Genomic DNA, 25,394 nt, shown 5'->3' with positions numbered 1-25,394 from the left:
TTGTTGCACTGAATTCAGTGTCTAACTTGTATCTGTGTCAATTGTTGCACTGAATTCAGTGTCTAACTTGTATCTGTGTCAATTGTTGCACCGAATTCAGTGTCTAACTTGTATCTGTGTCAATTGTTGCACTGAATTCAGTGTCTAACTTGTATCTGTGTCAATTGTTGCACCGAATTCAGTGTCTAACTTGTATCTGTGTCAATTGTTGCACTGAATTCAGTGTCTAACTTGTGTGTGTCAATTGTTGCACTGAATTCAGTGTCTAACTTGTATCTGTGTTAATTGTTGCACTGAATTCAGTGTCTAACTTGTGTGTGTCAATTGTTGCACTGAATTCAGTGTCTAACTTGTATCTGTGTTAATTGTTGCACCGAATTCAGTGTCTAACTTGTATCTGTGTCAATTGTTGCACTGAATTCAGTGTCTAACTTGTATCTGTGTCAATTGTTGCACCGAATTCAGTGTCTAACTTGTATCTGTGTCAATTGTTGCACTGAATTCAGTGTCTAACTTGTATCTGTGTCAATTGTTGCACCGAATTCAGTGTCTAACTTGTATCTGTGTCAATTGTTGCACTGAATTCAGTGTCTAACTTGTGTGTGTCAATTGTTGCACTGAATTCAGTGTCTAACTTGTATCTGTGTTAATTGTTGCACTGAATTCAGTGTCTAACTTGTGTGTGTCAATTGTTGCACTGAATTCAGTGTCTAACTTGTATCTGTGTTAATTGTTGCACCGAATTCAGTGTCTAACTTGTATCTGTGTCAATTGTTGCACTGAATTCAGTGTCTAACTTGTATCTGTGTTAATTGTTGCACTGAATTCAGTGTCTAACTTGTGTGTGTCAATTGTTGCACTGAATTCAGTGTCTAACTTGTATCTGTGTTAATTGTTGCACTGAATTCAGTGTCTAACTTGTATCTGTGTCAATTGTTGCACTGAATTCAGTGTCTAACTTGTATCTGTGTCAATTGTTGCACCGAATTCAGTGCCTAACTTGTATCTGTGTCAATTGTTGCACTGAATTCAGTGTCTAACTTGTGTGTGTCAATTGTTGCACTGAATTCAGTGTCTAACTTGTATCTGTGTCAATTGTTGCACTGAATTTAGTGTCTAACTTGTGTGTGTCAATTGTTGCACCGAATTCAGTGTCTAACTTGTGTGTGTCAATTGTTGCACTGAATTCAGTGTCTAACTTGTATCTGTGTCAATTGTTGCACTGAATTCAGTGTCTAACTTGTATCTGTGTTAATTGTTGCACTGAATTCAGTGTCTAACTTGTATCTGTGTTAATTGTTGCACCGAATTCAGTGTCTAACTTGTATCTGTGTCAATTGTTGCACTGAATTCAGTGTCTAACTTGTATCTGTGTTAATTGTTGCACTGAATTCAGTGTCTAACTTGTATCTGTGTTAATTGTTACACCGAATTCAGTGTCTAACTTGTATCTGTGTTAATTGTTGCACCGAATTCAGTGTCTAACTTGTATCTGTGTCAATTGTATATATGGGTCAAACACAAAATGAGGTTTTCAACTCATCAAAACAATAAAATGTAATATAGCTTTCATTTTTACATATTAAAGGGCACCTATTATGCAAAAATCACTTTTATAAGAGGTTTAAACACAGTTGTGTGGCAACAGTGTGTGAATATAACCAGCTTCTAATAGTAAAAAAATGTATTAACTTAACTTTTTATATTCATACTTCATAAAAACTTCATAAAGCCCCGCCCATTAGTGATGATCTCTCCCTCATTAGCATATGACATTAGTCTTGGTAATGAATCTGCCACTATGCTGACACATAGGCATTTGTAGCTCCGCCTTCTTTTGAAAAGAGCACAATCTCATTTGAATTTAAAGCGACAGTCAACAAAACGCCACAATTCGAATCAAAGCCTACAAGGCTCAGTTTCAGAGTTATAAAACATAATCTGTGTGGTATTTTGAACTGAAACTTCACATACTCACTCTAGGGACATCAGACTTATTTTACATCTTGTAAAAAGGGGCATAATAGGTCCCCTTTAATATGTGTCCTGCTTATTGTTTCTGAAAAAGAAAATACTACTTATTTATTTGGACCATGATTTAGAGAAGACATCCACTAAAATGCATTCAGTGTAACAATAGTTTGAAAATACTGTGAAAATACTCAAGAAAATACTTCAACTGCAGATATTATACATATTTTTAAAAAGTAATCCAATATTTTACAAGAAAATACTTTAAAAAACTAAGATCACTGACAAGCTGAGCTAAATTTGACTAAATTGTTGCACTAAAGGCGGCACGATGGCTCAGTGGTTAGCACTGTCACCTCACAGCAAGAAGATGGCTGGTTTAAGTCCCAGCTAGGTTTCCTCCGGTTGGTCCGGTTTCCCCCACAGTCCAAACATGTGTTATAGGTGAATTGGGTTAACAAAATTGGCCGTAGTGTATGAGTGTGTGTATGAATGTGACAGTGTATGGGTGCTTCCCAGTACTGGGTTGCGGCTGGAATGGCATCCGCTGAGCAAAAAATATGCCGGAATAGTTGCCAGTTCATTCCGCTGTGGTGACCCCTGTTAAATAAGGACTAAGCTGAAGGAAAATGTTTTTGGAGAACAATTTTTTCACATCAGTCGTCCTGTGTTGTGTTGTGTGAATGTGCACAGAATTAAACTTAAACGGGTTAACATCTGTATTGATCTGCAGTGTTTATGTGGCCACTGTACTGCTCTGATTCAAACTCACCACACTGGAAAATAAAGAAAAAACACACACACACACACACACACACACACACACACACACACACACACACACACAAATCTTCAAACATCTCCATTTCATCCATCCTGCACCACTTTCCTGTAAGAAAAAGTCAAAAGTCTCAGCATAATTTGCTCAACAATAGTGTTTTGCTGGTTTTTCCACATGAATCCGCCCTTGTGGACGGTCATTTCAGGTCATATCTAAGGTCAGAGGTCAGTTTAGGGTGATATGCACTGTATTAAGGTAAGTGAGGTTGTCAGTCAAGAGGTTGTGGGTCAGATATAGGCATGGTGTGAAGAACCTCGTCCAGGAGCTGAAGGGCACGGTGCAGGTGGATTTCGATCCAGCACGGGGTCTCCTTGATGCTCTGGCGAGGGTAATCGGGACCCCAGCCCTTCACAAAACTCATGCGCAGAATGCAGAGCCGCCGCAGGTCGTCCACACCGATGCCTGCCGCCGCAGACAGACCTGAGGATAGAAGGTAGCAGCTTTAATACACCATTAAAACTGTGTGTTTTTTAGTACACTTCATTTGTACTTGCAGGAAAATACTGTTAAAGAGCCCCTATTATGGGTTTCTGAAAATGAGCTTCCATGTAGTGTGTAACAGCTCTAAGTGAAGTGAAATATCCAGCTAAGGCTTAAATCTGTAAGTGCACAGTGTTTAAAACTATTGATTCATCTATAAAAGAGTCGACTCATAGTGCTTCAAACGAGTCGTCTTGATAATTGAGCCCCGCCCAAATGTTGCCCATGTAAACCTATGAAAATTAAAAACCTGCGGCCCCGCCCACAAACAGACGAACACTGCAGCAGATCCCGGTTGAATGAAGTCATGAAGATGCTGTGCTCAGCTGGATATTATTGGAGGTGTGAGGGGAAAGTTAGTGTTATTTTCTCTACCCAAAGATGAAACTGAGGAGTCAGTGGTTGAGGTTTATTTTTGCAAAAATACCTCAGAATTATCACCCAGCCTTGTGCTGTTCCCGTCATTTTTCTGACGAGAACTTAAGTAATCTAGACGCTTACAATGGGGGTACATCGAACATTTGTTAAAGGAAGGATCAGAAAAGACTATTGATGTATGGGACTTTGACAGAGCTCGACAGGAACTTTATAAGTACATGGATCTGTGGATCATGGATCAGTTTCTTCCTCCATTTCACAAGTGTAAGTAAGTGCGATTAAAATGGTTTCCTCCTTGTTTTCTCTAGCTTGCAAATTATGTATTTAATTGTGTTTTGTCACTTGTAATCGCTTGTACTGCATTAGGTTAATCTCATATCGCATCTAAAGCCACGTTGAAAACGCGACGCATGCCACTTTGTTTACGGATTTAAATGCTGAGGACCGGGAGATGGGTCTGAAATACGGGAGACTCCTGGGGAAAAACAGGAGTGTTGGTAGGTATGCTCACACATATACTCTGCACTGAACCAATCACAACGGACTATCATCGGTCCAATCAGCGCAGATTAGCTTCGCGCTAAGGAGGGGTTTGGGAACAAATGAATCGCTGAACGAATCATAGTGGAGTGATGGGATAATTAGGTAAAAATAAATGCATTTTGTAAAAAAATGAAAGTGTTTTTTGACCTTGCATGTATATCATCCTGTTGTTGTAGACCCCTAAATCCAAACTATGATCGTTTTTAATGTATAATAGGGGATCGTTAATGAACTGTTGATAAACCAAATGTCATGAAAATCATCTGATTTAGGACTGCATGATACTGGGATGGGCGACACGGTGGCTCAGTGGTTAGCACTGTCACCTCACAGCAAGAAGGTCACTGGTTCAAGTCTTGGCTGGGCCAGTTTCTGGGCATTTCTGTGTAGAGTTTGCATGTTCTCCCAGTGTTGGCGTGGGTTTCCTCCAGGTGCACCCCACAGTCCAAACACATGCACTATAGGTGAATCTAATTAACTAAATTGGCCGTAGAGTATGTGTGTAAATAAGTGTGTTTGGATGTTTCCCAGTACTGGGTTACAGCTGGAAGGGCATCCGCTGTGTAAAACATATGCTGGATAAGTTGGTGGTTCATTTTGCTGTGGCGACCCCTGATGAATAAAGGGGCTAAGCTGAAGGAAAATGATTTCATGATACTGGGATAATATGCGATATTGTTGTTGAGTGTTGCGATAATGATATTTCTAAGGGATGCACCGAAAATTTTCAGCCAAAAAATGTCCCAAAAGTGCATTTTCGGTAGATCTTTAACACCGAAACAACACGGCTGAAACAGTATGTTGTGATGACGCGAGCTGAAACCGCAGCCAGCATGTGTTTGTCTGAAGCAGCATGTCTGCGGTGTCTATTCCATCTATTCGGATCCTTTGCACTTCATCGTGACTGTACTTGATCCGTGATTTAAAGATCAATATTTGGATGCGGAAATAAAGCACCGCACACGAGGAACGATCCAGACTGTGATGGATGCGAGAACCCGTGAGGAGACAGAGAGGTAGATCAGAGTGCAGTAAAAAAGACTCGTCTCTCTGCACTAGATGAGGGACATGTACCCTTCGTTGTCTGATGTGTTCAGTGAAATCCTGCAAGAATGTGCCTCAAATTATAATAGGTAGGTTATTCTGTTCTGACTTAGGCCCCGTTTACACTAATATGTTTTAATACGAAAGTTTTGCTCCGGTTATGCCATCCATCCACACTACGTCAGAGTTTTCGAGCGGCGAAAACGGAGCATTTTGAAAACACTGAAGACGCCATTTCGTGTTATAACGCTCCTGCTGGTTGTCAGTGTGGATGGGGGGCATCTGAAAATGGAGGCGGGGCTGCAGACAGTCGCCTATCTGATTGGGGCTTTTCCCTCAATATTAAGTAGCCTACACACAGTTCAGTCTTGCATCCTCTCTTTGTAAGTTCAGACTTTGCAAGTTTGATATGGAAAACAAACTCCTGAGGACACGTCGGGTAAATTTCAGAGGGAACAGTGGATTTATAACCTCATTCACGTCATCCTGACTACGTTGTTTCACTTTCTTAACAATAAAATGAAAACATTATATGAGGAACTGCCTATTTTCATTTTGATATTAGCAACTTAATAGAACCAAAAATGTTGAGGCATTGTGTAGCTGAATATTTATATGAGCGTCATCTTCACTGTATGCATGTATAACAAAACATTATAACAAAACGGAGCCTATAACATCACTGTCTCCTTTCATTATCAATGAAAATACGAAACATACCATCTCTTTTGCTGAATATCAGTTTTAATAATCAATAATGGCCATTATAAAAGTATAACGTACAATAAGTTTCTACATTATAGGAAATAAAGATAAGCAATCAGTCAAATGTGCAGAGTGAGTGTCCGCGGTTACATTAATTAATTATTAACCTAACTTAACTTTGCGCTCAGCCAAAACGCATTACCTGAAAACAATTAATAGATTCAAAAAACCAAAGTCGGGGAAAATGTCATTAGATATAGGCAACAAGATGAATTAAACATCACGTTTAACAAATATAGTGAGATTAGATCCAGCTGTAGATCCTTGATGAACAGTCTGACATGCACAGCTCTCACCTGTGGTTCTGTGCTCAAAGTACTCTCTGACTGCCTGGAGCTCAGACGCGCACATACGCTGCAGAGCATGACAGAGTGTGTGTATGGTCACGTGATGTGCGTTTTCAGTGGTGTAATGTGGATGGAGAGCTGTTCAGAAATGCTAGGTGAAACGCCAGTGTGGACGTGGACTGTTTTCATTCTAAAATGCTGTTTTAAAACTAAAATTTATTAGTGTAAAGGGAGCCTTAGTCTACTATATAAGTGACTATCAGATTGCTGCCGAATTTCTGCTAGATACTTTTTAAATTTGACATTTTAATTTATGCACTGGCCCTATTTAAATACACTCTCTCAAATCTTTCTCAAATGTCAAGCTTAACCACTCAACAGCCAGATGGTTATCTGAGAGACTAAGCCGAAGGAAAATTGAATGAATAAAGTATAAGTGAATGTTGAATGAAATAAAAGGCTCACTGATAGCCGGAGCGATGCCGCCCACAGACCCTGGGCCTGGGATGTTTCCAGCCACTGCATCCGCCTGTGCAGCCGCTGCTGCCTGAGCCGTTGCTGCCTGCTGCTGCATCTGCCGATGACACTGACGCAGATCAAACACCTGTGCACACATCAAAGCACATTCACTCCGGTCACAAAATACAGTCATGGGCACAAGTTACATCCAATTCTGATTTTTCTTTATCAGGATATATAAACTGCTTTTCTTACTTAAGAGTTTTTATCTTGATCCAGTACAAATACCTCAATTCTTAAATCAAGAAGCATTTTCTAGACAAGTAAATAACATTATTAGGTTTTCAGAAACAACAAGTCAAAATTAAGTGAGCTTTTTCTTTAAGGGATTAGATTAACTCAGACTTGACATGACCCGACCTGACCAGCGGGCTCATATTTCCTGCCACTATCTTCGGGCAGGGGCGCAACTGCAATTTTAGTGAGGGGTATGCGGGTTCAAGTTTTGCGCCCCCCCCTTCCTTAACATGCTTTAAACAAATACATTTAGAAGTTCTAAACACAACTTAAAATATATGAAGTAGTAAAAGTATAATTACACTAAGCATGTGATGAGTCAAAGAATTACATCTCATCCCACCCCAAATGATTTCATTTTCCTCACTAAATGAGTATAGCACCTTGACATGCCTTGCTTTTGTATGACATTTGTCAAAACAAAATTATAGATCTGGGAGTCCTAAAGGGCAACATAACTTAAACATGCAATCACTTCTCAAATGCTTACTGTGAGAGGTGTAAGATTTGTCTTTGCATGAATTATTGACTGAAACTGCTATTACACCTTTCACAAAGTTAAACAAAAAAGACTGTTAAATGTTTAGTGTAAAAAATAAACAAAGACAAACTGCCCTGAGATGATCTATTTTATCGCCAAACTTTTTTGTAACTAAAATTAAAATAGTTTTGAGCAAAAAACATTACCAAAGGGGCCGATGTATCTATATGATACATACACTGTAAAAAAAATCCGTAATTTTACGGTTTATTTCCAGCAGCTGGGGTGCCGGAAAAAGAGTAAAATAATAGCCCTTAAATGACAGAAATGTACCGTAAAATAACAGATATTAAATTACAGAAATGTACCACAAATTTTAACTTAAGCAAATTTCTGTAATTTAATATTCGTTATTTTATGGTATATTTCTGTAATTTAACGGCTATTGTTTTACTTTTTTTCTGGCACCCCAGCTGCCGGAAATAAACTGTAAAATTACGGATTTTATAATATATATGGGAATATAATATAATATATAATCTACATAGAGGAATTTTTTAACCCAAATATTAGTTTAAATTTTTTTATCCAGCTGCAATGAATCAATCAAATGGTCAACAGAGGGGGAGGGGAAGTATGATTTTCTTTATTTAATAAAATACAATTATATACTTGTATAAAACGAACGCAAAATAAATATTTTAAACAAAAAATATTCATTTATTTTGATTATTTGAAACTTTTAGTAAGGATAATTTCAAAAATAGTTTTGACACAATGGCGCCCCCCCATGTGTGGCGCCCCTATGCGCCGCATATACTGCATACCCCCTTTTTGCGCCTCTGTCTTCTGGCAGGGCCGGGTCGTGATCAAGCATTTGTGTGTGTTTTTTAATTTTTTTATCATTACTTAATTAGCCTAAATGGGTGGAAAGCTATGCCATGATTAGACATATTACACAACAATTTTAGCAAAGTCGGCCTAAGCAATTTTGTGTGGGTCTACAAAGTTGCACAATTGGCAACACATGTCATGAGCAGCAATGCTCTAAGTCAGTGTTTCCCAACCCTATTCCTGAAGGCACACTAACAGTACATATTTTCTGTGTTTCTCTTATCTGACCCATTAACTTCAGGTTTTGGAGTCTCTTCTAATGTTCTGATGAGATGATTCAGGTGTGTTTGATTAGGGAGAGATTGAAAATGTGGACTGTTGGTGTGCCTTCAGGAACAGGGTTGGGAAACACTGCTCTAAGTAACCCTTCATACACAAAGGTATTATATTCAGATCACATTCAGCAACTGACATCAACAGAACATCTCACCGATGAAAAACCAGAAGATTCTGATTAAAATTATTAAATTATATTATAGTGTAGCTAATCTTAAAAGTAGAGTAACTAATTTAGCTTCCTTATTCTAGCATACTGTTATTCCACCGTATTACCACCACCATTTGCCATTAAATGTGAGTACTTGTCGGCGCAATAGCCTAGTGGTTAGTGCGCTTACATATGGTGCATTAGCACTTCAGGGCGTCCCGAGTTCGAATCCCGACTCGAGGACATTTCCCATCCCTACCCCCTCTCTCTCTCCCACTTCACTTCCTGTCTGAAATACTGTACTATCAACTTAATAAAGGCAAAAAGGCCAAAAATAAATCTTAAAAATAAATAAATAAATAAAAAATGTGAGTACTTGAGCTTTTACTCATGGTGTGTGTGTGTGTGTGTGTGTGTGTGTGTGTGTGTGTGTACTGGTTTTGGTGTTTTACAGAATTTGTATAATGATATGGTATAAGCTAGGTAATACAACCTTAAGGTGGTTTATTAGGACATGCTGTGAGTCTCTGTAATTCAAAATGCTTAAAAACCCTACTTAAGAGGGTCTTTTAATTAAATTAAATTAAAATTAAATTAAATTAAATTAAATTAAATTAAATTAAATTAAATTAAATTAAATTAAATTAAATTAAAATTAAATTAAATTAAATTAAATTAAATTAAATTAAATTAAATTAAATTAAATTAAATTAAATGTTTCGAGATTTCCTGTGATGGTCGGATTAAGTGGTAGGGCCAAATAATATGCGTTTTTTACTGTATAAAATACATTACGCCTATGGAGAATCCCCATAAACCACCAAAACCAACGTGTGTGTGTGTTACCTTGATGTAGGCGCTGGGGTATATTTTGTGGACGGCGTCACCCGGAGCTCGTCCAGCCTCTCGGTCCAGATAATAACTCTGGACAAACACAGCGTGATCACTGAGACAGCGAACCCACACATCTCCTTCACCTTTACACTCCAGCTGAACACCTTTACCAATGTGAAGCCTGAAAACACACAGACAGACACACACACATAGGTTTACTTCTACAGAGGTATGAAGAGAGAAGTGTGAACATTAAATATCAGAAGTGAAATCATATTTTAGTTATTAAAAATAAATATAAAACTCCTTTGATCATGTTCTCCCCGTGTTGACGTGGGTTTCCTCCGGTTTCCCCCACAGTCCAAACACATGCACTATAGGTGAATTGAATAAACTCAATTGGCTGTAGTGTATGAGTGGGTGAGTGTAAGCGTGTTTCTCAGTACTGGGTTGCGGACGGAAGGGCATCCGCTGTGTAAAACATATGCTGGAATAGTTGGCGGTTCCTTCCACTGCGGCGACCCCAGATAAATTAAGCCAAAGGAAAATGAATGAATGATGTATTGAGCAGTAAGTGATGGATGAGAAGCGGTACCTGGCTCTCTCGATGGCCTCAGTGCGATGAACGTTACTCAGCTGGCCCAGACAGAAGCGATCTCCACCAGATGGGTCCACATAACCATCCACCGTCACCACAGGACAGTTAGAGGGCACCTTAAACGTCTCACCCACCTGAATGTCCATCTCGAAGTATGCAATTGAGCACCAATAATCTGGAGCTGTAGAAAACATAAATAATTTATAATTATTTAATAATTTATTTATATTTACAACTTGTGATGAACGTACAGTTGAATGTACACAGTTATTAGCCCCCCTGTATATTTTTTCTGTTTAACGGAAAGAAGAGTTTTTCAACCCATTTTTAAACATAATAGTTTTAATAAATCATTTCTAATAACTGATTTATTTTATCTTTGTCATGATGACAGTAAATAATATTTGACTAGATATTTTTCAAGACACTTCTATACAGCTTAAAGTGACATTTAAAGGCTTAAGGTAATTAGATTAAAGTTAGGGTAGTTAGGCAAGTCATTGTACAATAATGGTTTGTTCTGTAGACAATCGAAAACAAAGATTGCTAAAGAGGGCTAATAGACAACATTAAATATGCACCTCATTAGCTGGATTTCCATCGCCCTGTTAGAATAGGCATTTTTAAATATTGAAGGAGAAGCGAGTAATGGAAATGCCAAATTTTGATTCAAGAGTTCACACTTAGCTCACGATTTATACATAGCTTGTTTGGCGTGCTGTACCGGGAGAGAGCCCTGAGCTCAAGGTATCCTCGAGCCCAGGGCTCCCTCCTTTCACAGGGCGAGGGGAGACTGAGCTCAGGTTGATCTGAAACTCCCCCGCTGCTGAGGCCAAGGTGAACTTCCTGAGAGTAAGACATTAGAAAAAGATTTAGGCTTATTTTATCTATAATAGAGCACATTTGGATGGTGGGAGGAAACCGGGGAACCCCGGGGAACCCACGCGGACACAGGGAGAACATGCAAACTCCGCACAGGAACACCAGATGGCCCAGTGAAGACCCAACGCCATTGGTATTCTTGCTGTGAGGCAACAGTGCTAGTCACTGGGCCACCGTGTCGCCCATTCTGGATAAAGGTGGAAGAAGGGGAGGAGGGTTTCTTCCAGACGAAGATAGTTGTAGAGAGGAAATGAGGATATATATATAGTGACTTGCGACCCTTTGATTGGAGGATCATGATTAGCCAATGTGGACCAGCTGGGTCAATCATGAGCACATGCTCCTCTCGAAATTAGTTTAAAATTTTAAACTTCACTTAAATTCATTCATTTATTTTCTTTTCGGCTTAGGCCCTTTATTAATCTAGGGTCGCCACAGGGGAATGAATCATCAACTTATCCAGCATGTGCTTTTTTACGCAGCGGATGCCCCTCCAGCTGCAACCTATCACCGGAAAACACCCACACACTCTCATTCACACGCATACACTACGGATAATTTAGCCTACCCAATTCACCTGTACTGCATGCAGGGCTTAATTTGTGCCGGGACACGCCGGATCCGCCCCTCTGAATCTGATCCGGCACCTCATTTTACTGATCCCCCTCCTCAACCGCCCTCCACCATCCGCTGTTCACTTTCACTTTCTTCTGCGACTCCCCAACCCTCTTCACTTTTGTCCGTGACACCCTCCGCCCTCCAAAGCCCCGCTCTCCGCTTCCATGCGCGACACCTCGAGTAACATGCCGGATCAGTTACCCCGATCTGTCTGCATGTCTGCATGTCTTTGGACTTATGGGGGAAAGCGGAGCACTCAGAGGAAACCCACGCGAACACAGGGAGAACATTTGTTAATTTTTGTACTTATGGTTAAACGGGTTTGCAGTGCAAAGTTATGAAAATGAATCTAGGATGGAAACCCGGTTATTGACTGATGTCAAATGTTTCAGCTGAATACACAATAATACCAGGTGGATTATCATTTACCATAGTTTTATTTAAAGGGCACCTATGGTAAAAAATCTACTTTCCAAGCTGTTTGGACAGCCATATGTGCATGTATGGTGTATAGACTGTCATATTGGGGTGATATAAGCACACCCAGTTATTTTTTTTCAATTTAACAACATAAAAACGGTGGACCAATTGGAGCGGTTTTCAAATCGACCGCTACTTGACGTAGGAGAGCGGTCCCCCCGCCCACCAATATTGATTGACAGGCGCGTCATCATATCCTCAGTTTGTTGATTCACGTCCGCCATTTTCAGCGTGAGTCGAAGCGATATCACTAAAGGAACACGCTAGCTCTATTTTCAGATGCAAGGCTCATTGGGCTCAACACAAGAGCAATATTCTCCACATTATCGCTCTAATCCGAATTATTGGTTGTATCTTTAGGTAGGTTTGCAAACATGTGTACTTCTCATTGAGTCTACCTTATACTTCAGCTGTTTGCATTTCTCGGGATCCCAGAAGCTCCCTGTGATCTTAACTAGCATGCGTTTTAGAACTCTAAACATAGGTTTCTATCAGGGTACACTCAAGTCGACGGCTGGGCACCGCGGACCGCTGCAGAAACCTATGTTTAGAATTCAAAAATGCGTGGCGCGACGATTCGGGACACTTCATGCTTCTGTTGTGCCGTGTCGTGGCTTCGAGCGGCACATCCGGTGCCTCAGTCAAAGTTAATTCAGTGTGCGTGGTTATTAGTTTCTGTGTACAAGCTCGGCACTTGAAACTAGCACACAGTTGGCTGTAAAACTGTACAAAGACACAAATGATTTTGACCTCTCTGCTTGGTCTGTGTCCGAGTCGTACATGTACGACTGAATGGTGATCCTCTCTCTCCTTCTGCCTGTCAGACTCTGTTGCAAACGCAGAGCGGGTGAGCTCATGGCCCCGCCCCCTTGTTACGTTGGCGGGAAGCCAAAACTAATTTACATGTGAAGCAACACACCCCTAAATCAGCGAACTGTGGACACGCCCCCAACATGACACTTTTTAACACATTATAATAAAAATCTGAATTGTGTTTTAAACTGAACCTAAACTGGCACACTCAGAAGAACCAGAATATTAATATTAAATAAGAAAAAAGAGCTAAACTATGTTCACTTTAACACTAAAAACTTTGGTGGTGTCTATACACTAAAAGATATTTCTGGTTCTAATGGCATATTAAGTTTTCAAGAACTTTGTGAGCGGTATGAAATGAAACCTCTCTTTTTATATCGGCGATTAAGATCGTCCGTGAAGGCCTATGGGGTTCCCTGGGGGGACAATCTTCCCACTCATCCAATCATTGCTTGGTTTTTACCTCATGGATGAACAGAAAGGCCTTAGAGGGTACAGCAAAGAATTTTGCTATACAGCGCAGTTGGGAAGCTGACTGTCAACTAGAAGAGGGTGTCACAGACTGGGAAAAGTATGGCAGAACATTTTTACTTCATCTAAAAATCCCAATCACTATAAGTTTTGTAATAGAACCCCACTCAAAACACATCGTATCAATGCCTCCTTTAGTCCCTTCTATGATAAATGTCCCGACCAGGAACTTGGATCTTTTTTCCATATGATGTGGGAATGTGGAAAAGTACAAAGATTTTGGAATGAGGTCTGTGTTATCTTATCCAAAATGATTGAATATACTATACCAGTGAATCTTTCCGTACTATTACTGAGCGATGATTCTATGTTGAACCTCACCAAGCTACAAAAAGCTGTTTGGCTGGCTGGCTGGCTTAACTTCTGCTAAAAAAATTACTAGCCCAACATTGGCTGCCTCCACATAATTTGGACATGTACAAGTGGTCGGTACAATTTCAGGACAATTTAATGTTGGAATTATCCACAGCGCGAGTGAACTTGGTACAAATGAGTACATTTAAGATTTGTACTTCAGCTGCAGACAAAATCTCCATGTTTATTGCACAAAGAAATGATCAGGATCCAGAATGATTGCTTTACTTTGTATAATTGATATTTGATACTGTATTCTGTTTTTGTTTTTATGTTAATTTCAATTCATTGGATACCCCAGTTTCAAGAGACCGTATGGGAGGGGGGTGGGTGTAGTCGAGTTGATATATTTCATTATATAGTTTTTCAGCTTGTATGGTTTGTTAACAATTAATTAAAAAAAACTTTGGTGGTGGCACACATTCTCACAACACATGAAAATACAGAAATGCCCTCCAGCTAACACAGACCACAACATAAATGTGTCAGGGGACTGCCAAAAAACAAAAAGATGAACCTGGCTGCTTCCTGTTTAGAATTATTTATTAAATAATATTTCATTTAACATTAATTTAATAGCTAGGTCATATGGTTCCTTGTTGTTTGTACATTTATTGTTTTAAGTGTGTTGACAAATAGATGAAGATGTTTTCCCAGTTTGCTAGTGTTTTTCTATGCGCATGTGTTTCTCACTGTAAAAAATCTCTTGGACAGACTAATCCTTATCCCACATACTAATAAAATATAAACTCGTGCATTGGGATGCAGTGTGTTTTATTCCTCACCTGGGTGTGTGGATATCGGTGGCTGGAAGGCCAGCTCATTATGGACTGACCCTGAGCCAGACAGAAAAAGAAGTGTTTAACTGACACTGCAGCAGATGCTAGTTATGATGCTAGATAGCTGGCAGTGGCAAAAGAGACTCACAGTACTGTCCTGTGTGAGGAAGAGGAGGGTGGTGCTGAAGATGACCGTTCTGATGAGGAATGCTGGGAGGAAAACCGCTTCCTCTGGGCCACGAGCTGGGAGCATCTAAAAGAGGAAAACACAGGAATCATACAGGTTTAAGCATTGAAGAGCACAAACCTACTCGTCTAGTCGCACACTCATGGAAAAAACAATACACGACCTGACAAAAGTCTTGGCGCCTATACAAGTTTTAGAAACAACATATACTAATATAAACGCTTATTTTACGCAAGTAAAATATGATCATGCCTTGATTTTGAATTATTTCATTAGGACAGTAAGGTCTGACTTTGCTGAGACAAAAGCCTCGTCACTGAACAGAAATAATGTCCAGTATAGAATATAAAGTCATGCTGCAGTGGAAACAGAATGAATATAGTGTATGACTCCATCATGAGCTTGGAGGACTGCATCCATACATCTCTGCAATGACTCAAATCACTGATTAATAAAGTCATCTGGAATGGCAAAGAAAGCGTTCTTGCAGGACTCCCAGAGTTCATCAAGATTCTTTGGATTCATCTTCAATGCCTCCTTCATCTTACCCCAGATATGCTCAATAATGTTCATGTCTGGTGACTGGGCTGGCCAATCCTGGAGCACCTTGACCTTCTTTGCTTTTGACCTTATATAAGTCATAATTTATATACAAATACATTTTTTAAATATGAACTTTTATTTTGGATGTGACTAATCTCTTGACAGCACTACTACCTTCATGTAAATGTGATACACCATTGTGTATCCACAATAATAATGTTTGTTTCGTTATTAATGTATCTATGTATTTATGTATGCTGTCAGAAGTCATTTATTATCACTACTAATGACTGTGTTTGAAACAAAAGAACATCAGCAGTTGAGAAAGCTTGCGCTTAGGGTTACCATGGCGATACTCGTTGTGTTTACTTCAGATGCTACTATGCTGCGCCTGCGGAAAGACACTGAAGTCTCAATGTGATTTTGTTTCTCCTGATAATTCAGGTATGTTTTTTATAAAAAGTCAATATGTGTATTATAATTCATGTAAAAACGTGCGAGTACACATTTCCTATGTGTTTTGAAGTGAATAGCTTAATTACAGTTGTTAATTTAGAAGAGTGATTCAGATGAAAGTACCGGTAAAATGACAGTTGGTCTGAGTTATGTTTGTTATAACTGACTCCCCAGTAAATGATATGTATTTTACTCAGTATGTGATAATTGAACAGAAAATGACTTACTATTTGTATATATATATTGGTTGTATATTTGTTAATGTATAAAGTATATGAGACTAGAGCAGGGGTCACCAATCACGGTCCTGGAGGGCCGGTGTCCCTGCAGGGTTTAGCTCTAACTTGCCTCAACACACCTGCTTGATTGTTTCAAGAATACCTGGTAAGACCTTGATTAGCTTGTTCAGGTGTGTTTGATTAGAGTTGGAGCTAAAATCTGCAGGATACCGGCCCTCCAGGAACAAGTTTGGTGACCCCTGGACTAGAGAGTAACATTGGGAATTGGTGTCAAGTGTTACAATTTAAATGATCCAAATAGACGCATGATTGTTCTGTGAGTTTAGTAGTTTTATGGTAAATGGTTATAAACTGAGGTATTTACAGAGAAAGAAAAAGGAAAAAGATGGTTGACAAAGAATTTAAAGTGTTTTCTGTATCATACTGATAAATATACAGAAGGTATAGGTGTATATGTTTTAATGATAAGAGAGTACAGAGTGTATAAGTATTTGAAGAATTCATTGTGGTAAAAAAAAAGAAAAACAAAGAGAACAAAACTAAATGTTTGATTAATTGAAAGATGATTTGTGAGGATATATTTGCATTACATGATTTGTGAAGACATGTTTGCTATAATATGACTGTTAATAAAGAGATGCTACTATGCTGCGCCTGGGGAAAGACACTGAAGTTTCAATGTGATTTTGTTTCTCCTGATAATTCAGGCACTTTTAATCTGCCTATGAGTTCCGCTGCTGGGACCCGTAACATCAACATGCAGTGCATTCTGTCCACGTTTTTTTTGTTCCCAAAAGAATGAAATAATGACTTACTGTTTGGACCGGCAGCCATGGCGCTGAAAGCCGAGGTGGAGGTGGAGCTTGTGTGGTCGGCTGACGGCAGGAGGACGGGGCTGTTGAAAGTGTCAGGCGGGGCAGAGGGCGTGGCTGTGTGCTGGATGGTTTGAATACTGTGACCTCCATCAGCTGCAGAGTGAGACGACTGACCCTCAAACTCCTCCTTCACCATCAGCTCTCCACTCGGACCTGCACATACACAAGCAAAAAAAAACACATTCACTCATCTGTGATGGGCAACACACTTATTTGAACATACTTCTTGATAGAGAAACTTGTTCATGCTTTTATCAGCAGCAGGATGGATTACTGTAACGGCCTCCACCCAAAAAGACAGTCAGAACGCTGCGGCCAGGATTCTGACCATAAACAGGAAATCAGAGCATATCACGTCTATCCTCAGATCTTTACACTGGCTCCCAGTTACATTCAGAATAGATTTTAAAGTATTATTACTTGTCTATAAATCCCTAAATGGCCTAAGACTTCAATACATTACGAATATGCTCACTGAATACAAACCTAACAGATCCCTCAGATCATTAGGATCAAGTAAATTAGAAATTCAGTCAAAGCAGGGTGATTCGGCTTTCAGCTACTACGCCCCTCGCTGCGGGAAAGCTTCCAGAAATGATCAGATGTGCTCCAACATTAGGCACATTCACATCAAGACTGAAAACACATCTGTTTAGCTGTGCCTTTACTGAATGAGCACTGTGCTACGTCCGACAGATCACACTATTATGTCTTTCTTTTCATTTCATTCTTTTATAACTTGTTTTAACACATTTTAATCTGTTTTTATCTGTTTTCATACATTTTTATTATTTGTTTTTATTTTCTTATACTTGTTTCTTTGATTTCTGTTCATGTACAGCACTTTGAATTGCCACTGTGTATGAAATGTGCTATATAAATAAACTAGCTTTGCCTTATACCAACAGGTATATGATAGAAAATATCATAATATATAATACATTGACTACATAATATATGGACTATATCAGGACCTCTTGGTGCATCAAATAAATATATAGACAAACACAAAATGGATTTAAATGACTTATATAAAATGAGAGCAGAAATATATTTATGCTACATGTTTTATAGAAATTATTTTAATATGATGATTTGCTGCTTAATAATATATGAAGAAGCACCACTGTTTCCAATGCTGATAATGATTACAGGTTTGTCAGTGGTGAAAACAGCTGTGCTGCTTCATAGAAACTGGAAACTGTATGGAAAGATGTTTGGAAGACTCTTTGATGAATTTAAGGTACAACGAACAGTATTTATATGAAAAACAGTTCTGCCTGTACTGTAACTTTTGAACAATTTATTGCATCCTAATACAAGCCTACGGACTATACATGATATAAAATAATAATATCTAAACGTGCAAAACAACGTGTAAAACAAAACAAAAAAAAGTTATTCTGTAAACTATTTAAAAATTATGACATTTCTTCCTAGTTTATAATAAAATTACAGTCAGTCACAATACATCCTTAGACATCACAATAATGTTTTAAGAAAGTCTATATATGGCAAATTAGCCCTAATTGTCAATCATAATAAATGAAAACCTTTTTTAACCAACTTTAAATGAAAATATATATATATATATATATATATATATATATATTTAAAAGAAATGTTCTCAGACCTTGAATTAAAAGATAATTTTTAAAGAATACAACAAATATTAGCACACCTAATAAAGCTAAGGAAAATGAAAACTAAAATCCCCCTCACCTGGGCCGCCCAGCGTCAGAACAGACAGATCTAAAAACAGACAAAAGGAGAAAGTCATGCAAATATATATTATACAAAAAAATTTAAATATATCGTCAACCTGATTTCATTAAGTAGGACATGTTGGTCCTATTTTGATCCTGGAACAACATTCCAATCAGCCAATCAAAATTAAGGAATACGTTTACAGTTTATGTTAAGTTTAGGTTTACGGTTATGTTTATGCACTTCTACATGAGTTTTATTCAACTATTACACCCCTCTGATTATGGGAATAATTTACAGCTATGATTGGGTTTAGGGGTAGGGAATAGGTATGGATTACATTTAAAAAAAAAAAAAAAAAAATGATGATCCAGGATTAACATAGATGTACTTGGGAAAAATCATGACATGCTAAGATATAAAACAAACACAGGTCCTTGCACACAATTTTTCATAATAAATTTCATAGTAAAACAATTCACCAATGCTTGGAGAAACGACCCTCTCGTAATGGTACGGGTTCACACAAACATTGTCGCACTTCAGGTCAAAGGCAAACTGGCAGTATTTGACATGTTTCAGCTCGTTCTTGTGCAGGTCCGGCCAACGCCACAGCCGTGCATAGATGACATGAGGAAATCCTTTACGACCAGCCACCTGACAATCAAATCAAATGCATGAATTATTTACAGGAGAACTGATAAAAAAAAAATTAAATTAAATTAAAAAAAAATATATATATATATACGAAGAGAGGCGGGATTAAACAGGATGATTAGACATTAAAAAAAACAGCGATTGTTCCATGTTTTAAATTTCTGTCCAGAGAAGTCATGTTTTGATCTTTGATTGGTCTCACGCAATCATGGGATGCGATTTTGCAGGTCAGAGTTCAGCAAGTGCATATGAATGGAAGTCTGTGAAGAAAAGTCCAGTGTGACCGCAGCTTTACCTGTAGGTTTTAAACAAGCCTAAAGAACTCAATTAGTTTGATCAGGCGTGTTTAATTAGGGTTAGAACTAAACTGTGCAGAGCTGTGACCCTCTAGGAACTGAGTTTGACACCTGTGCTTTAGTCTAACTGCTTTTATCTGTTTTTATATTACTTGTTTTTATACTTGTCTCTTTTATTCCTGTTTAGGTATCTGATTGGGCATTTAAACATTTTAACTGGTCCCTGGCATCTGGCTAAGATCAAGACCCTTTATTACGTTTGGCTAGTTAAAGTGATCTACTCCCGGGAGGGGGTAGAAATCAAGGGCCGTGTGATTTAATTCCAGAAGGAAGTTGAAATGGGGGGTGGGGGGCACGTAAATAGAGATGTAAAGCTTAACTTTTCGATTTGAGGGGAAAAATTTAATCTGTTGGAGACATCCAATAGATTAATTTGGTACCGAAAAAGTCCACAGTGGGGGGTGATCACCAGAATGGGAAAGTCCCAGAGTAAAATGAGAAAATATGATACACCGGTGTTTAGGAATATGGAAAAACTGTCTTTACACTGTTTTTACCGGTTTTTATATTATTTGTTTCTATCTTATTTACACTTGCCTCTTTTATTCCTGTTTATGTAAAGTACTTTGAGTTGCCACTGTTTATGAAATGTGCTATATAAATAAACTTGCCTTGCCTCAACTAACATACTGATAGAATCATCTGAAAAAAAACATTCTTTTAATTTTAAAGGACCTTTAAAGAAAAGATCTATTTTAAAATGCTGTTGTTTTAAGCTTATAATAATATACACTGTTAATAACCAAGCATCAGTTAAACGGACCATTGATACATTATTTTAGAAAGATTTCTGAAAGATTGTGTGATACTGAAGACTAATAATGCTGAAAATTCAGTTTTGAATCAGAGCATTTCCATGCAAACGTCAACCTTGCCGTGTTTCCTTCAAAATAGCGATACCCTTTCTATGTATTTTGCGTAGGCAATTATTTTACAGTACTGCAGAAAAACTCAAAAATGTCTCTGTCAGTGTTTTCAAACAATTATATTTGATTTACCAAAGTCACACAAGTGGCAATTTCACATCCGTCACATTTATTATGAAGTCACATCCGTCACCAAGCCTTTTCCTCATAAATGTGAAGATGCAAAAAAATCAATCAATCAATCAATCAATCAATCAATCAATCTAGTTTGTTCTATAGAGAGCCTACTCTTATCTTTGTGATTAGCATTGTTTCTTTTGGGTTGTGCAGTGTAATTCCCTAAATTTCTACAAAGTACAGTTGAAGTCAGAATTATTAGCCCCCCCTGAATTATTAGTCCCCCTGTTTATTTTTCCCACCAATTTCTGTCTAACGGAGATTTAGAACACATTTCTAAACATAATAGTTTTAATAACTCATCTCTAATAACCGATTTATTTTAGCTTTGCCATGATGACAGTAAATAATATTTGACTAGACATTTAAGCTTAAAGTGACATTTAAAGTTTTAACTAGGTTAATAAGGTTAACTAGGCAGGTTAGGGTAATTAGGCAAGTTATTGTATAACAATAGTTTTTCTGTAGACTATCAAAAAAATATATAGCTTAAAGGGGCTAATATTTTTACCTTAAAATGAGTTTTAATAAATTAAAGCTGCTTTTATTCTAGCCAAAATAAAACAAACAACACTTTTTTCCAGAAGAAAAAATATTAGACATAATTTGAAAATGTCCTTGCTCTGGTAAACATAATTTGGGAAATATTTAAAAAGGAAAATAAAATTCTAAGGGTGGGCTAATAATTCTGACTTAAACTGTGTGTTGTACACTTTAAACTCGCAGCCTTTTTGATCACATCCATAATGCATGGTTATTTTTATAATCCAAAAAATACCAACAATAAAACTCAAAAACTAACTTTATTTTTAAAAGCTATAAACCCTTAACATAACACAGTAAAATGGTCAGTTTTAATAGACAAACATACCTGCAGTCTACCGTCTAGCGTGCGCTGTATAGTCACGCATTTACTGGGATGAGCTCCGTTTGTGGTGATGGCAGTGATCAGAGAGTCCAGCTCATCTTTCTTCTCTTTCAGCTTCTTCACCAAGCTCTCTATGGCTCGTTTGGAGAAGGACTCGCTCTCTCCACCCTGCCGGTGGCACATGAGGCTGTGGACGATGCTCAGGCAGGCATCATTACTGGTGGGTGTGCTGGAGACAGACATGCTGCTGGATTTACACTCAACCACAGGTGAGAAATAAACAAATCCACGGCCTTCGATCCTCCCGAGCTTCAGTCTTCACACCCTGATGTCGAGACGTGCTCCACACTGGCCTGAAAAATAAAACACACACACAAAGGCAGATTGTAAACAATTATCTGTGCTCATTATCAAAACTGAATTATTTATTGTGTCTATAAAGCCCATTGAACTGAATTCATCCGCTGTGTAAAACATGTGCTGGATAAGTTGATGGTTCATTCCGCAGTGGCGACCCCAGATGAATAAAGGGACTAAGCCGAAAAGAAACTGAATGAATGAATGAATGAATTAATGAATGAATGAACGAATAAAACATAGTGAAGCATAATATACAGAATCAAGTCTTGTTAGAATAGAAGATGCCGCATGCATGTACAACATATCACCATAATCAAGCACAGATTAAAAAAAAAAGTAGATTCTACAGGTTTCAGTTTTAGCATTAAAAGTAAAATTGATTTACTTCTAAAATAAAAGCCAAGCTTCAGTTTCAGATTCCTAATCAGATTAGCAACGTGTACATTAAATAAAAGCTTATCATCAATCCAGATACCCAAGTACCCAAATAAAATAAATAAATACTATATATATATATATATATATATATATATATATATATATATATATATATATATATATATATATATATATATATATAGATATGTACACACACACACACACGCACATTTATACATATATATATATATATATATATATATATATATATATATATATATATATATTTATATACACACAGTATAAAATTTTTATAGACATTTCTAATAATTGTATAGCTACATGTGCAGTTACTTTGTAGATAGATAGATAGATATAGACAGATAGACAGAAAGATAGACAGAAAGATAGACAGAAAGATAGATAGATAGATAGATAGATAGATAGATAGATAGATAGATAGATAGATAGATAGATAGATAGATAGATAGATAGATAGATAGATGTGCTTTAAAACAAACAAAACAGAATAATTTGTCAAGCCTATAAAACACATTGATTTAAATTTATTTATGTTTTAACGGCAAATCAACAGCTATTAGCATTAATCCATGGCAGCATTTGTAAATAATTATTCAATACATCATTTACAATCATAAAAGTTCCCTAATAAACAAGTATTATACAAAAAAACATACTGATCACAGCAATAATAATGAGAAAAAGTCATGTAAGATCTTTCAATTTAGTCAGTGATAAATATTCTAAAATTATTCCAAAAGACTGAGTATCTTTATATTTTAGACGTTTCTAATAATTAATCATTTTATGGCTTCATTTGTGTAATTACTTTATTTAGTTATTACATTTTATGGCTACATATGAAGGGTTCAGATGCAAACACTTCTAAATGCCATCTGAATTTTTCTTCTGAATTGAGCGCGTTTATCAGGCTCCTGTGTGTAGGTTCAGTAATATCAATTTTATGGCATATAACAAGCCCTTTTTGTGGTCTTTAAAGTGAAATAACACAACATAAACAAAGGAGGCTGAGAAAAATATTCATTTTCGATGGAAATTTCAGACGGCACTCTTCATATGTGTAATTATTTTGTAGATGGTAGGTGGATTGATGGATAGGTAGGTAGGTATGTAGTTAGATATATAGATAGATAGATAGATAGATATTAATAACATACCACATATCGTAGTAATGATGCTACAAACAGATTTATTTACATAAAGTTGCTATGAAAACTGAACCAAATGATTTCGTAACTGTAACGCTATTCATATTTACGCTGAATTATTGGGGAATCGGTTTAATTTTTTACATTTGAGTTTTTCCTGACAAAAACAGTCAATGTTTTCCTAACAACATCCCAGTTAACTTCTGGTCTATTAAAAAAAACTACACCAAAATATTAAAATAGCCAAAAGCAGAGCATTACACTGTATTATTATAGCAGTTAAATACGTGAACGTGAGTGATATTGAATCAGATCACTCTGTGACAATACAATTGATCTCACTATGATGCTAGCAAGCTAACAGGCTAATAGATACTCCTTAAACGTGTGTGAAATGTACGAGTAAAGGTGTCTGAATTAGAACTATAGTATAACATTTTTAAAAAATAAAGCTAATGTGAGAAAATATCAACAGAAACACTTACGATTCATGGCGCAAAGGCACGGACGCTGTCTCTACGTAAGCGCAGTGATGTCATCGCTCGGGTGACGTAGCCGTGAACGTAAACTCGACCCGCCCTCACAGATAATTTTTCGTCGTTTTTGACTGAAAACTGCAGAAATATAGCTGAATAATAGTTAAAAGGTCATTAGGTTAAACAGTTTTAAACCACGACATAATATCTAATCTTACTACATTCCTTTTCACTACACTAAACACGTTCACAGTGCAATACAGTCGCTGTGTGCAATATAAACGCTACATTTACAGAAGAACATGTAACGCAAATAGTTTTATTCCACTTTATCGTATATAAAGAGACTATACTGAACATTTCTGAACAACAATAAAGGCTTTACTCACTTGAACAAGGATATATCGTTAAATATTGTCCTACAACTTAGTAAACAGCAATTCATACTCCTGAATCTTTCTGTCATTTCTCCATCCTCTGCAACACTGTTTGAGTGACTCAACGGAATATGATATTAATCAAGCTACAGTGTGAAATCAAGAGGGGTCTGGATGCAGACCTGGTGCAGTGCAATCTGAGCTGCATCCAATGCTTTTTAATGGGCTCATGTCCACTACGCTCAATCAATTCTGGACAATTGATTATTCACAGAATATGAAAATCAACTGTAGGCAGATCTTTCTCATATCTGGCACCTAAACTCAGGAACAGCCTTCCTAGGGCAGTTCGGGAAGCAGACTCTGTCAGTTTAAAACTAAATTTAAGACAAATCTCTTCACATTAGCATAGACATAAAACACAAATGCTTTTAAAATCCAAATTCTTTAAAGGATTGTTAGGCTGTTCGTCTGTTTTTCATTATCCCAAGGTTTCCATAATCCTGGACCGGGCCGTATCCTGAGCAGATGCTGTGGTGGTCATGAAGAAGTGGAGAGCATGAGACATGATTCCTGTAAGACCCCTGTGACAGACGAGTCTCCGTATTGATTCTCTGGGCCAGCCTCAACACCCGCCAGTGACCTACTCCACAATGGACTTTCAGTGTTCCTTAGCCTCCATCGCATAGACTTCAGCTGTGCACAGGAAGTTTGGGCAGAGGAGAAATGATCATGCCCAAATGAGCCTGGTTTCTCTCAAGGTTTTTTTTTTTTCTTTACATTCGTCATTTGGTGAAGTTTTGTTTCTCGCCGCTGTCGCCACTGGCTTGCTTGGATTGGGACTCGTGGAGCTGTGCATCGATGGATTTGCTCTTCAGTGTTTGGACTTTCAGCACTGAAAATTAAGCCACACTGGACTGAAC

The 25,394-nt window shown here is 37.7% G+C and overlaps 1 protein-coding gene across 1 annotated transcript; it reads right to left on the bottom strand.

Moving 5' to 3' along the window:
* smad4b (SMAD family member 4b) lies at positions 1-24,194 on the bottom strand. Its single transcript, XM_056457307.1, has 11 exons — positions 24,104-24,194; positions 21,694-22,043; positions 19,249-19,423; positions 18,782-18,811; positions 17,000-17,212; positions 14,908-15,012; positions 14,766-14,816; positions 10,297-10,480; positions 9,714-9,882; positions 6,775-6,913; positions 1-3,232 (listed from the first exon to the last, which is right to left on the bottom strand). Exons 2-11 carry the CDS (start codon positions 21,931-21,933, stop codon positions 3,021-3,023), a joined length of 1,518 nt encoding a protein of 505 aa, XP_056313282.1. The 5' UTR covers positions 21,934-22,043; positions 24,104-24,194; the 3' UTR covers positions 1-3,020.
* Between the last annotated feature and the right edge of the window lie 1,200 nt (positions 24,195-25,394).

The sequence above is a fragment of the Danio aesculapii genome, chromosome 5, assembly GCF_903798145.1.
Source record: "Danio aesculapii chromosome 5, fDanAes4.1, whole genome shotgun sequence".
Lineage (NCBI taxonomy): Eukaryota > Metazoa > Chordata > Actinopteri > Cypriniformes > Danionidae > Danio > Danio aesculapii.
The sequence above is the reverse complement of the archived record's forward strand: the minus strand, read 5'-3'. Positions and strand labels throughout refer to the sequence as shown.

What these genes read in the sequence shown, in the direction of transcription:
- smad4b (XM_056457307.1), bottom strand. Translation starts at nt 21,933, where the DNA reads ATGTCTGTCTCCAGCACACCCACCAGTAATGATGCCTGCCTGAGCATC. An exon ending in TCTGACGCTGGGCGGCCCAG is followed by an intron (nt 17,213 to 18,781) that starts GTGAGGGGGATT and finishes GTGTATGTGCAG; the next exon opens with GTCCGAGTGGAGAGCTGATG. An exon ending in ACCCCAGCGCCTACATCAAG is followed by an intron (nt 6,914 to 9,713) that starts GTAACACACACA and finishes ATGTGTGCACAG; the next exon opens with GTGTTTGATCTGCGTCAGTG.